Genomic DNA, 15360 nt, shown 5'->3' on the forward strand with positions numbered 1-15360 from the left:
AGTGTATTTTCTTCTATTTCTAGTCCTGTGGATCATATCTAGGATGCTTTCTTACTACTTATTGTATTGCCTTGTGACTGCTTAAAGTTTTAAAATGTATCAGAATACTATTGTAAGCAATATTGTTATATCTTCTACAACATTGCACATTGTAAATAATTTGTATAATCATAAAAGGGATGGTCATTTACTTTTATTAGAAATATATGGATTAACTAAATCGAAATTAAGTGTAACAGAATTGGCTTGGCTATTTATTGTGTGCTAGTAGATGCTTGCTGCTAATGTGGTATGATAGACCATTCATCTAAGGTTTTGAAAACTAATTGAAATGTGAACTTGAAAATAAAAGTTGCTTCTGCTTATACATTTATAATTTAAAATGAACATTCAAAACTTACCTTCTGTTTGATAGTTGAGAGCAACCATTTGAATGCCAAAAGCCCAAAATATCACAGGATTGAAATTGGAAGAGTCTATTCTCATTCCAGCCGGGTATGTTCTCATTAACTGTCTTTCAGTATGAGTGATTAGAGTCAAGGAGGGATTACTTTCTTCAGTTTTAATACAAAATTATAAGCACTTGCTAAAAATGTTTCTTTTCTTGGTAATGTTACAAATGTGATTTCAAACTTAATGGGATTTTAGGTGAACAAAAAATAAGTTCAATTATTTCTCAGGTGTCATAAAGATAGACTTGAGAACAGTTTGTAAATTAACAAAAGTGAATGCCAAAAAGCTAGAGGATCAAAGGCTTTTCTAAAACTTTTTCCCAAAATAACTCAGGACAAGAATTCAATGAATCTGCTGTTACTTAAAATAATGTTTTTCTAGAGAATGATTTTTCATTCAATGTTGTTGTTTTTTCCAAAAGTTTCTATTAATTTCCTTGAGATTCTTAATAAAACTTAATGAGTCTACCAAAATCTTCTTAAATAATTAATTAACAATTAATTTCATCTATTAATAGTTTAAAATTTTAATACAGAAAAAAAAAAGAAGTAACTTTGCTTCCACAATGTCTCTTTTTTTTTTCTTCCAAGTTTTGCCATGCTTAAAGTTTTTCTTTCAGGGCCTGTAAAATGTAACAATTAACACTAAAATCAAAGAAATAATTTGACAAGGATATCAAACAGTAGCAAGTGGGCTTCTTCTGCATAACTGTTTAGCTTTATTTTCATTAAGAGAAGAAACCAGATAACAAGAGGGTACTTCTGGCCGTTTCATCTTTGGTATTGTTACTTGCAAGCTGCTATCAGTTTTATCTGAAAAATAAACAACAAAAAACAATTAATATTAAAGTGAAAAAAGAATAGCTACAATGAAAAGAAAAAAAAAAACATTTATTATAACAAGTTTTTCAGTTTTCATTTTTCTTGTACAAACTTTATGCAAACTGCAATACAAACAAACTGTAAACAAAAATTCTGATACCTAGTCCACTAGCCATCAGTGTTGGAGTACTAGGACTTGTTCCCATTGAAGCTGTAAGTATACTCCTTCTAGATGGAACTTTCTTTTGTTTTAGTGATGTGTTAGGACTCATACTTAAGCCTGTTAATTAAAATTATTTCCTTTTAAAACAAGCTTAACAAAATAAAAACAACAACAAACCAGCAAATTAATTGTGGAAGCTTGGTCAAGAGGCTAAGTACGCTTGAACTTGGCTACCCATGAAGGGGGCTCGAAGTTCGACACCCGACTCGAGCAGAGTAGTGTTTACTGAGCGCCTAAAGGCAGCACTAAAAACCTTCTCCCAGATACCCCTCCACCCACTGGTCCACAAATGAGATTGGACCATAGCGCTCTGAGCATGCTATAAGCATGAAAGTAGCACTATATAAAAGCTATAATTTTTTAGAAGAACAAACAAACCTCTAAATTTGACAGCATGAGTATATACAACAAGGTCAGATAATTCTTTAGCAATTTGACTAGCTTTTTTGGTTTTCACTTTAGGTTGCACCTGAAATAAAAGTTTATACAAAATCCAGATTAACACATTCAAACCATACATATTGAATAAAAATAAAGGTGACCTGTAGGCCTATATATTATTAATATCTAGATTAATAAAAGCAAGTTTTAATGAGTTATGAATATAATTAGAAAATTTTGATAATTATGACCTACCTTAAAATAAATTTCTCTAATCTAAAGAAAAATCATAGCCTATGGTTTTCTGCTATATGTATTTCCTAATCTTGATGCTTTCAAAAATGAATATAAACAAAATATAGTATTTATAAAATATTTACTTTGAGGCTAGTTATTTCCTCTTCAAACTGCCAGTCTAATTCAGGGTGACTCTTGGGATGTGAAATTTTACTAAAAAATTGATCACTACCATATCTGAAACAGAATGAATAATTTAAAAAAAAAAAAAAAAAAAAAAAAGTACTAATATTGAGTATACTATACAAGTTAACAGTTCCACAAGAACTACCTATAATAAAACTTTTATAAACTGAAGTCTCAGAAACATAAACAGAATGACAGTTTTTGTGTGTGTGTACTAAGATTCACTAGCTATAACATAACTGAAATAGTTTTAGAGCAAGATTAATTCACTTTAATATTCAAAGTAGGACATTAAGTAGCCTACTTATTTTGTGTAGTAATTCTTCATGTTTTGGTCATTTCACAGATTTCAATATTAAAAGAATGTATATATTGCTGCTACCCAAAGACTCAAGAATGATTTGCCTACTGTAGGAGTTGCCCACGAATAAAATAAATATATATAAAAGCAATGTTTTCCTTTTTCCTTCACCTTTAACTCTAATAATAATAATGTCAATAATACACATGGAAATACATTTAATATTGTACTTTAATTTGTCTAAAATGTTAAACAATATTCATTAAGATGTAAATCTATCTTCTATTAAAAATAACCTACCTGTTTCTAAGATCTTCTATAGAATCTGTCCGAGATCGGGGTTGATCTCCTTTTGATTTGTCTTCATGTTCTGGTGTTGGACTGTCTTGACTGTCAACTGACCTACGCAACTCTTTAACAGCTGTTATTTGAAGATGTTACAATTTAGTTGAACTACATAATTGAATTTAAAAAAATCTAAATTGAGCTTGATTTAAAATATAAAATTAGTAATAACATATTTTTGAAATACCATAGTATAGATGTTATTGTACAAATTTTGCAATTAACCAAGAAAAAATGTGTACTTATTAAGAAATGTTACAAAAATCATTAGTAGTTAACAAAGAATTTTAGCTATACCATCAGTTACATCATCCTCATCTTCATCATCATCATCATCATCATCAAAGTCATTTATGGAAGTTGTCTCTGAAGATGGAATACTGCTTGCGCGAGCATGTGTGTAAATCTAAAACCAAAAGAAATAAATTTCATAAACATAATAACTTCAAAGTTATCTTATCAATTACATTAATACAACTTTTTTTTAAACTCCATTTTTATTCAATTACTCCACTTCATATATATTTCTTTAATATATCTTCGTAATTTATGCATAAGAAAAGAAAAGAATTTAAACATCTACATCCCACTTACTTTTTTGGTTGCTGCTAGAGTTTCGTTGTCCTTCAATTTTTTATTTTTGATGAGAATTTTGTATTTCAGTTGATTTGGTGAAGGCAGTACAGGATCATCAATGAAGTCAGAATCAAACAGGAAATCTGTGACTAATTTATCTCCAAAGACACTCTAGAGAAAACAAGAAACAAAAACTTTGTACAAAACTCCAAAGACATTGCACCAGAATTGAATATCTTATAACAAAAATTAGTACATACTACAAAGATCTGAGCCATTTTTTGCTGTTGTGGTAATGAGCAGTGGTTCTCAATAGATAATATTATTGGGTATGGTGAAGTAACAAAGGCACTCCTGTTGATTGCTTCCACCACTCCCTAGAAAATAAAAAGAAAACAAAAAACTATGGAAATAAGAAGAAAAATGTAGAACAATCTTCAATTGTCTTTTTTACATATTCACATCCAAACTAGCTACAGCTAATAGAAGAAATTAAAAAAAATAGTTTTACTTTTTAGAGAGTTAAGTGTTATGACACTAGCAGAGTACTCAGCACCAACCTTAAATGAAATTTTAGTTGTTAGTGTATGCCCATGGTAAATAATTGGCATGCCATCTTCTCCATCCCAGCAGTCCAATTCAACACAGCGACAACCCATCAGCAGAACCTGAAGGTTTAGACATTAGAAACTAAAACATAACTTTGCTCATACATGAAGATATTCTGTAGACATAGTTAATGATCTTATTAAAAATACATTTTTACACAAAGTATGCAATAATTAACCTTGATTTCATGTTCCTTAGTAATATTTTGGTAACTGGAATACCACACACACAAAAATGTCTGGATATAAGGAATCAGATAAGTTCATCTTTTGGAAAGCCCTCAAAAAAGGTATAATTATTAAGACAAAGAATATGAACCATCAGCGTATTAGCAGTGGTGCCCCTATAACTTCTCTAGATGTACATATAGGTAGACAAATAGAGACGATAGCCTCTTGGATAGCCAGGAATAAGTTTTCCATATCAATAGATCGATTGATTGCTGGTTGAGTAGAAAGAAATAAACTTTGAAACAAAAGCTAAGGGTTAGATATGTGCAGGCAAGATTCAAAACATAATTGTTACACTTGAAGCTTTAAATCATAACTTAATAAAATTACATATTGAATACTTTAGAATAATCATCTTCTTTTTTGAAGTAATGTCTGTATTTTATAAGATAAGATACAAATTTATTTGATCTCACACAGAGCTATAAAATAATAAAAACTTCAAATATGATTCTTTACAGGTGGCCTTACTTGACTATATAGTGTCAGTAAGTGTTAATAAAAAAATAGTCCTAACATTTCTTTCAGTAACTCTTATTATAGACTTTGCATGACCCCCCTTCCCCCCAATCCAATTACTGATCTATGGCACCCTGGCAAAAAATGTAATCAGTCACATAGGTGTGACTGGCAACACTGATACAGACTCCTTGGTTCCTCAGGGAGGGCAAACACTATCACCAAGCAGCGTTTCCTTCAAGTTCTGGCAATGATTCAAACATTAGAAATGGCAAAAATGTTTTGAGTGCTGGGATAAACCCCCAAAAGCCTGCAGAGTCTGGGATCCCACAAGGCTCCTAAACTGAACCTCCCCATGGTGGAGGCTGCACAGGCCTTAACAAGCTATTATAGCACAGGAAAGAACAAACCACTGTCTCCTTGGTTCATAATTTGCATTTATTTTCAGGACAAACTTTGAAAGAAAGGATTTAAACCTTTCAGGCCCTCACTCAAATTGAGTTTGATGATGATGATTATGTCCCTTTTCTCAGACATAGACTAAGACTAAGTATAAAAACATATTGAACAAACAGATGTACAAACAAAAATACCTGACTATACAATTCAACTGATGATTCCCCCTTAAGTTGATGCCCTGTCAAGTAAGTGTTATGAGATGATGCTATGTAATAATGAGGTAGAGGATGATCCATGTCCTGCAAGAAAGCAAATTAAAATAAAACATTTATAATATTTTCTTTTGAACATTAAATAGCATAAAACATTAATTTGTCTTGTTTTTCTTCAGGATTTCTTGATTAAAACAAAACTATAACTAGGCAATAATTAGCTAAAAGTAAAGAAGATTTAAAAAAATAAAATAATAGGAAAGAGGAAGTGATACTGCTTTCCTGATAATGAAATATCAATAAATGCAATATTCCCATTACTCAAAATAAAAAGTTTAAAAATAAAAAAAAGATATAAAAAAAGCTGGAATGATACACCTTACAAAGTTATATAATATCAGAAGTAAAAAGAAATGTCTAATCCCAGCTAAATATTCCTCATAATAAAAACTGACATAATGTCTGTTATTTAATCTTCATAATGAAAATATTACAAAGGGCACAGAGATTGCACTAATGACTCTAAATATTAATGTAGACAACTTGCCTCATCAGTATGACTACTTTTTTCATAGGCATGTGCGTAGTTGTTTTTGTCCATCAACATCCTGGCAAAGCCTTCAAAGGACATGAAGCATCGACTTCTCATGGCAGGATCTGGCTCAAATGTTCGTACCAGCTCAGCAATCTCCTCCAGATTTAAATGCTCCTCCTGTAAGTTGACAAGGAAGTCATGTATCTCTGAGGGTGTGAGGTAAGAACTGTGGCTAGTGTCCACACCTGCACAGTTGGATATAATGCTGGACACAGCGATAGCATCACAGATTTTGTGCCTCTGCTGGCTATCTAACTTGAGATCCTGAGGTGTGATTCGAGTTATAGAACCTGAAACAGAGTTGTATTTTAAAATAAGATTTAATATTATAAATTAATATTTTCTTTATTTTTATAATTCTGAACATTTTGTAAATAGTTACTGTCGTTGATTAATCATTAATGTTTTTTTTTAAGTGAATGTAATAAAATTTATAATAAATGCATAGGACATTTGATATAACAAAATCAGTGAAACTAAATCTATATTTTAAAAACGTTTTTAGAAAAAATGTCCACTTTCTCATCAAAAATAAGAAAATAAAATTTTGCAATAGGGTTTGTTGCTGAACATAAAATTTATATATGTGTCAGACGCGAATAGCCCAATTTTCAGTAAAAGAAATTACAAAAAGTCATTTCTCTATAGAAGAAGTTACGAAGGCTATATAAAATACAACCACAGACCTATATATACTACAATAAATATAGGTTTTTGATTGCTAGTTACGATTTATTTAGGTAGGTGCTGTTTTACTAATACATACTAAGTATTAGAGTTCAGAAAAACCCAGGTTTGTTTCTTGAGCAACGCTCTTAGCTAACACCTCATATCATCTCTCCATTAGTATATTTAGATCTATAATCTAATTCTAGTCTAGATCTATATATAAAAATCTAATAGATCTAGTAATAGTATAGATTCTATCTTGAGACTAGATTGCCGAGTCTAGCCTATGCTATGCCTATAGTCAGTTTTTATAAGAAAAAAGTCTAGATATTAATAAAAACTAAAATTTTTTAATTATTAGATTATTAGAATTAATTAGATATAGACATAAGACATAGATCTAATAATACTGTAATACGTTTACTATATTCTATACTTAATCTACTAAACTAGAGATCTATAGATCTATCTATAATATAGTCAATCTAGATCTATACAATATTCATTATAATACTTCTACTTATAATGACTTATTTAAAAAGTTAGTACTTAGACTTAGATCGATTTTAGTTTATTAATAGATTTACTTTTCAATGCCTAGACCTAAAAATAAAATTGCGAATGATGTCTATAATGACTGATTATTTTTTTTATAATAATAGGCCTATTTTTTAAGTACAAAGTTTTATGGAAGAGGCAATATATTAGTTGTTTGAAGATTGTAACTTCTTAAATTCAGGCTAAAAATATCGAAGCCTACATTTTTACTCTCATTTCTAAATAGTCAGAAGAGATGGACTGACTCATAGTGTAGCTTGTGTACATCTGCAAAAACACAAACTCAGTTAGACTTTCAAAACTATTAAAAGAAAAACTTAGTGATTATTTTTACTGTATAATTCTATTATTATTCCTTTTTAGAATTAGGATATAAACAAAAATTTGCCATATGACTTTATCTAACAGAAAAAAAAATTAAACTTACATCTATTTATGCGGTTATTTATAGTTACCTAGTAATATAAAATATATTGAACTAACACGTACATTCATCATAATGCAGCCATGCGATTTTTCGTTTATAAACATAGCATTATTTAGGACCAATATTTTACAAAGGCTGCTTGGAGAAATCAGGTATACCCATTAGGAGAAAAACGACCCCTTTACTCAAGAAAAATTTAAGAAACTAGAACAGACACAAAATAAACAGTGACATTCATAACAAAATAATATTCAAATTGATTAGAGTAACACCCTTTTAAGTAATCATTTAAAGTTTAAAATCACTACAATTTTTTTCAAAAATTAATTTGTGTATTAAATTGTGTATCGGAAAATGCCGGGTACATGAAATAAGCTAGTCCTAAAAAAACAACACAGATCTTGGGTAAAATACTCATAAAATAAATAAATAAAAAAAGCGACTTCCGGCCCAATACTTTTTAATCAAAGAAACGAAACGGACTAGTCCAACAAACCCTATTAACAACAACAACGAAAAAAAAAAAAAGCATGAAACTAAACATAAGTAACCTTAAAATATAGAATGATTTTTGCTTCTATCATGGGCTGGATTTTTTTTCGGGAGGGGGGGGGGGGGGGCGAAAAAATAGATCCTCCCGCTTCATTCGGCGCATTGGGCGGCAGCTGCTTCCACAAAAATCTGTCACTGGCAATGTCTGGAGCCTCTTCCTACCTGCTCTGAGGACCTCCATGAAAGTGTGGCGCCGAGTTGTACTAGGATGTCCCTGTTTGCGCTTTCCTCGTAATGGCGTCCATGTCATCGCAACTCTTATTATGCGTAATTCATTTTGTTGGAGAACATGTCCCGCAAACGTCATTGGACGCTCTGTCACAATCTTACTAATGGGTCGACTCCCAGTTCGGCATAGGATTTACTTGATTGAGAACCGATCTCTATAACTGACTCCTAATTCCGTCTTAGCGATCTTTGTTGAGCGACATTTAGGCCTAGTCTTTTTCAATTTCGGAAGATGACTATTCACTACACTTTATTAATGGAGCCCCGCCACTGGTAGAAATGTGTAACCTCTCTTAGCTACGGTCTTAGAATTAGGTGACTAGTTTGTTTTAGATTTTTGTGTAATTTGCTTTTGTTTATATTGAGATGTATTTTTTAGCTGAAAAGGGGGGGGGGGGTTTAACTCACAACCCCCTATGGCTTTGATCATAGCCTTTTGAGTGTGTAATTTGCTTTTTTTTAATATTCAAGAGTTTTTTTTTTAGCTACAAACCCCGCTGGAGGGGGGCTTAAGCTCAAAACCCCCTTTGGCTACGATCATAGACTTTTGAGCGTGTAATTTCTTTTTATATTGAAGAGGTGGTTTTTATCTCTAAACCCGCTGGAGGGGAGTTTAAACACATATCCCCTCTTGGCTACGCTCATAGAATCTGGTGACTGATGTATGGATAATCTTATATTGAAGAGGGGTTTTAGCGTCAATTTCGGAGGGGTTTTAAAATCAAAATCTTCCTTAGCTATGCCCTTGGAATTTGAGGATTGTCGTTTGCATTCTCTTTTTTTTTTTTGTTTCGTTTTATAGAAGAAGGGGATTTCACTGCAAAACCCCCTGGTAAGGGGTTTTAAACTCAAAACTCCCTTGACTGTGCTGGTGCAAGTGATGGTTTAGTATTAAAATATCCCCTAAAATAAACAGAATCAAAGCAAAAAATCAGTCACTAAATTCCAATCCCCGACCCTGCCGGGGGGGGGGGGATTTCATTTCCGTAGGGGGGGGTGTTGAACCCCCACCTCATTCTGGCTACGCCCATGCCTTCTATATCTTACTATTTTAATATAGGACTCATGAGAGTGAAAAGTAAAAACAAGAAAAAGGCTACTTACAAATATTATCATTGGTGGGGGCCTGGCTGGTTGTATCAAAAGACGTTGGTGCCTCTTCCACATGAGGCTTCTTGCTGGAAGACACCTGATCAAAGAGTTCCTTGAGATCTTTGCGGCATCGCAGACCAAAAGATTTGAAAAGGTCTACGAAGTCCAAGAAGGAAAGCTGCGTGGAGTGGGTGATGGAGCTTGACTTGTCGCCACTCCTGCAACCCAGGGACATGCGCCGTCTCCTGGATCTGTAGCGGCTGGTGAAGCTGAAAGTCAGGCTGCGAGGTCGAAATCCCAGGGTGGGGCTCCCCCTAGCTATCTGGTTTAAAGTGGGGTCGCTGTTGTGTGACTTGTTCATCTCGGAGCGTACTTTTCGCAGTGGACTTGGTGTGCGCTTGGATTTTCCAGAGTAGGATTTGCTGCCGTCAGATGCTAATGCAGCATGTGTTTGGCCACCACCTTTCACTGCATCAGTCTGAAAAAATAAAGGGGTATTAGTCAAACCTTGAATATATTTATCATAATGTATTGTAACCTCGGGATTTAAAAAACCCAAAGCATTGACTTAGCGATCTTTGGCCAAGTTATGTCTCCGAGACCAACAATAACGACAGAGTCATATCGAGACCAATCGTCATAGAAGACTTCAACACTGACTAGCGGCGTCGCAACCTGTGGGCAGTGGAGAACAGTAGCTCGTTTTTACGTTATAGGTCTGCATGACGAGCAGAAAACCTCTTGCATGACAGCGAGGGATTGGCGGGCAGGGTTTAAACTAGGAACCATAGTGACAGCAGTCTGAATCGCATATCAAACAACTAGACAGCCATATTCTATTAGAGCCGCAAGAGTTAGGTTGTCTTGGAAACACCCAAAATGAAACTCTGGACATTGTTCAGGATGCAATCTCAGTCCTTAGGTTAGAAAGTCAAGCACTTTGTCCCTTGGTCATTATTACACAATGTTGGCCAACTGATACAATAAACAAATCTACTTGTGACTGTGATACACAATATTTCTCTATGCGACTGTGTTGCTATTTTGTAACTGTGTGTGGGTGTGTGTGTGGGGGGAATTTATAGCTCCCAAGAGCCTTTAAGGGCAGACGATGTTGTCCAGCGCCTGCTTGTCGGCAAGTAGTAAACTACGTTCAGAAGTAAACAAACTCAATTATCGTGTAATTATGGTTTAAATATTACATGCCATTTGATGTGTGTGTGGGTGGGGTGGCTATTTTGTGTAATATTGAACAAACAAAACATGGAAACAAATACATGGATAAAGTTGAAGATAAAATTCTAGCCTTACATGTAAACCCTGCTCCTAGAAGTGGCCTACTCAACAATAGGACATGTTGTCACGTGAAATACACATGTGACCTAAATAACCTACGATATCTTTATGGAAGTTACGTCTAGTTTAGTGAGACAATACACGGAAACAGTCTAGTTTAGTGAGACAAATACACGGAAACAGTCTAGTTTAGTGACACAAAAACACGGAAACAGTCTAGTTTAGTGAGACAAATACACGGAAACAGTCTAGTTTAGTGAGACAAATACACGGAAACAGTCTAGTTTAGTGAGACAAATACACGGAAACAGTCTAGTTTAGTGAGACAAATACACGGAAACAGTCTAGTTTAGTGAGACAAATACACGGAAACAGTCTAGTTTAGTGACACAAATACATGGAAACAGTCTAGTTTAGTGACACGAATACACGGAAACAGTCTAGTTTAGTGACACAAATACACGGAAACAGTCTAGTTTAGTGACACAAATACAAGGAAACAGTCTAGTTTAGTGAGAAAAATACACGGAAACAGTTTAGTTTAGTGAGACAAATACACGGAAACAGTCTAGTTTAGTGGAGAAAAATACACGGAAACAGTCTAGTTTAGTGAGACAAATACACGGAAACAGTCTAGTTTAGTGAGACAAATACACGGAAACAGTCTAGTTTAGTGAGACAAATACACGGAAACAGTCTCGTTTAGTGAGACAAATACACGGAAACAGTCTAGTTTAGTGAGACAAATACACGGAAACAGTCTCGTTTAGTGAGACAAATACACGGAAACAGTCTAGTTTAGTGAGACAAATACACGGAAACAGTCTAGTTTAGTGAGACAAATACACGGAAACAGTCTAGTTTAGTGACACAAATACATGGAAACAGTCTAGTTTAGTGACACGAATACACGGAAACAGTCTAGTTTAGTGACACAAATACACGGAAACAGTCTAGTTTAGTGACACAAATACAAGGAAACAGTCTAGTTTAGTGAGAAAAATACACGGAAACAGTTTAGTTTAGTGAGACAAATACACGGAAACAGTCTAGTTTAGTGGAGAAAAATACACGGAAACAGTCTAGTTTAGTGAGACAAATACACGGAAACAGTCTAGTTTAGTGAGACAAATACACGGAAACAGTCTCGTTTAGTGAGACAAATACACGGAAACAGTCTAGTTTAGTGAGACAAATACACGGAAACAGTCTAGTTTAGTGAGACAAATACACGGAAACAGTCTCGTTTAGTGAGACAAATACACGGAAACAGTCTAGTTTAGTGAGACAAATACACGGAAACAGTCTAGTTTAGTGAGACAAATACACGGAAACAGTCTAGTTTAGTGACACAAATACATGGAAACAGTCTAGTTTAGTGACACGAATACACGGAAACAGTCTAGTTTAGTGAGACAAATACACGGAAACAGTCTAGTTTAGTGACACAAATACAAGGAAACAGTCTAGTTTAGTGAGAAAAATACACGGAAACAGTTTAGTTTAGTGAGACAAATACACGGAAACAGTCTAGTTTAGTGGAGAAAAATACACGGAAACAGTCTAGTTTAGTGAGACAAATACACGGAAACAGTCTAGTTTAGTGAGACAAATACACGGAAACAGTCTCGTTTAGTGAGACAAATACACGGAAACAGTCTAGTTTAGTGAGACAAATACACGGAAACAGTCTCGTTTAGTGAGACAAATACACGGAAACAGTCTAGTTTAGTGAGACAAATACACGGAAACAGTCTAGTTTAGTGAGACAAATACACGGAAACAAGAAGCAGAGATTAAGAAAATGTGAGAAAACGATCCGAAGAAAAAAAAAATCTAGGTTAAGTGAATGTATGAATCTACTAGACTGTCACTTTATAAAATTCTAGTGATAGTCCTTTAGATCTAGACCTAAAATGTTCATGAACAGACTTTATGAAATGATTTAACCGTGATTGAACTTTGTAATGAATAGGGCCTATATCCGGAAATACCCGAAGAAGTATAGTCTGTTGCAGATAAGCCTTTTCTAGGCATTTAGCCAAATTTTAATGACTTTCTTTTTATACTTTTGTAAAATTATTAACTGTCAAACTAGAGTATTCTCAGCGTGGCTAACGAGCTAGTAATTCTTTTCCCAATAATCTACATCAACTTTCAAATTTCTATAAAAATCGTTGGAGCCGTTTTCGAGATCCACCCTGAAGGTTTTGCCCTCTCAGAATGCTCGACTTATTAGAAGTATTGTAAAGAGGTATTGTAAAGAGGTATTGTAAAGATGTATGGTAAAGAGGTATGGTAAAGAGGTATTGTAAAGAGGCATGGTAAAGAGAACAGAAAGAGAAGGTAAGCCAGTCAAATAGAATAGATAAATGGATAGACCGAAAGACGAAACTTGCAATAGACTTAACTTAAAGGGTAAAATAAATTTTAAAAGATGGCACATCTACCTTCAAGTCTGACTAGAAGTCAGTCAACACAAATTAGGCCAATCAAAATAGCTCTTCAATACAATTAAAACGTGTTTACAGTGAATGATTCGAGCATGCTAGTCAAACAAAACACACTGTGCACTCTTGCCCTATTGATTGCGTGGATGTACATAATTGCACATCGTAATGACCGAACAGATGGTTACATTTACGTTCGACAGTTTGAATACCTTGATGAAAACCTAGTCACCATATGACAACTATAGCATCTTATAAAAATACATAGAGACAATCATACCAAGAATCTTGATTGAAACAATCATTCACAGTGGCAGTCGTGACATCAACCGATTATCCTTTGATTAACACTAGCATATATACAATGTGGCAACCCCACTGGCAGGCAAAGTATTAACAACTCAATCCACACATTGGCTTATTTTTTAAAATTCTCAGCTATGGTTAAATATCTTTTACTAAAGGATCTCATGTTTTTAGTTGAGAAAACAATAAACAACAAACAACACAAACAGTTATAATCAAGATCTGTCTGGATAACATTTAGACTGGAAGTACAAAACAGCTTGACCTAGTTCAGTTTCAGATATTCTAAAAAAACTTGACATAGTTCAGTTTCAGATATTCCAAAGAACTTGACCTAGTTCAGTTTCAGATATTCCAAAGAACTTGACCTAGTTCAGTTTCAGTTATTACAAACAACTTGATCTAGTTCAGTTTCAGATATTACAAACAACTTGACCTAGTTCAAAGTTAGATATTACAAACAACTTGACCTAGTTCAGTTTCAGTTATTCCTTAAGGCATGAAGACGATTACGTTCAAACCTTCTGCAGGATGTAAGGAATGGCGGCGTTTAAGTTTCGAACCCTGGACTTTCGTGATGACGTCCGGAGAGCATACCACACGACCAGGCAGCAATCAAGTTTTCAAAAAATGCAACCACTTCTAATGGCCATCTTACAGTTATGGAATGTAATGTAGAAACATGTTTTTGTTACCCTGGAAAGTTGCTTCTATAACCAACACTATTGAGGTTGGGGGTGGGATAGAGAAAACTCTGCCGTGTCTTGCTACAACAATCATAAAAATAGTCAAAAAATATTAATTGATCCTTTTCGAAACAATTCAATATTCACTTACGAAAACAAATGAAGTAGGTAACAAAAGAAAATAGAAGATATATAAACAATTTAGAACATTAACTTTTTGTAAGCACCTAAGTGAAAAACAACAAAAAAATCAACAACATTTATTAGTAAAAAAATATCTGTGCTGTGTGTGTGGATGTTTGCCCATAACGCTAGTGGAAGAAAGAAACTGAAGTTCAAGCGATAGTAGCGCTCCTCTTGCACGAACTTTGAATGTTTTATCTTCGTTACAATTTATTTTCTACACTTAGTCTCTCCATCCCCAACTGCAGGATGGCGGCCTGGTCGAGCGATATTTGTGCTGGACGGTCGTCTCGTTGGTCCCGGGTTCATACCCCCGAGAGAAGGTTTGGTTAGACTATCTTAGAGAAGGTTTGGTTAGACTATCTTAGAGAAGGTATGGTTAGACTATCTTAGAGAAGGTTTGGTTAGACTATCTTAGAGAAGGTATGGTTAGACTATCTTAGAGAAGGTTTGGTTAGACTATCTTAGAGAAGGTTTGGTTAGACTATCTTAGAGAAGGTTTGGTTAGACTATCTTAGAGAAGGTTTGGTTAGACTATCTTAGAGAAGGTTTGGTTAGACTATCTTAGAGAAGGATTGGTTAGACTATCTTAGAGAAGGTTTGGTTAGACTATCTTAGAGAAGGTTTGGTTAGACTATCTTAGAGAAGGTTTGGTTAGACTATCTTAGAAAAGGTTTGGTTAGACTATCTTAGAGAAGGTTTGGTTAGACTATCTTAGAGAAGGTTTGGTTAGACTATCTTAGAGAAGGTTTGGTTAGACTATCTTAGAGAAGGTATGGTTAGACTATCTTAGAGAAGGTTTGGTTAGACTATCTTAGAGAAGGTTTGGTTAGACTATCTTAGAGAAGGTTTGGTTAGACTATCTTAGAGAAGGTTTGGTTAGACT

General features: G+C 34.1%; 1 protein-coding gene across 1 annotated transcript in view; it reads right to left on the reverse strand.

Moving 5' to 3' along the window:
* Positions 1-15360, reverse strand: part of LOC106080104 (uncharacterized) — a 345965-nt gene that overhangs the window by 8121 nt on the left and 322484 nt on the right. Inside the window, exons 21-33 of the mRNA XM_056028968.1 lie at positions 9566-10031; positions 5980-6317; positions 5415-5519; positions 4084-4191; positions 3784-3900; positions 3542-3694; positions 3245-3353; positions 2903-3023; positions 2259-2352; positions 1876-1966; positions 1435-1554; positions 1130-1265; positions 402-526 (exon numbers count right to left, since the gene is read on the reverse strand). Coding sequence (XP_055884943.1) covers positions 402-526; positions 1130-1265; positions 1435-1554; positions 1876-1966; positions 2259-2352; positions 2903-3023; positions 3245-3353; positions 3542-3694; positions 3784-3900; positions 4084-4191; positions 5415-5519; positions 5980-6317; positions 9566-10031 — 2083 coding nt within the window. The remainder of the gene's footprint in view (positions 1-401; positions 527-1129; positions 1266-1434; positions 1555-1875; positions 1967-2258; positions 2353-2902; positions 3024-3244; positions 3354-3541; positions 3695-3783; positions 3901-4083; positions 4192-5414; positions 5520-5979; positions 6318-9565; positions 10032-15360) is intronic.

The sequence above is a fragment of the Biomphalaria glabrata genome, chromosome 1 (assembly GCF_947242115.1).
Source record: "Biomphalaria glabrata chromosome 1, xgBioGlab47.1, whole genome shotgun sequence".
Classification (NCBI taxonomy): domain Eukaryota; kingdom Metazoa; phylum Mollusca; class Gastropoda; family Planorbidae; genus Biomphalaria; species Biomphalaria glabrata.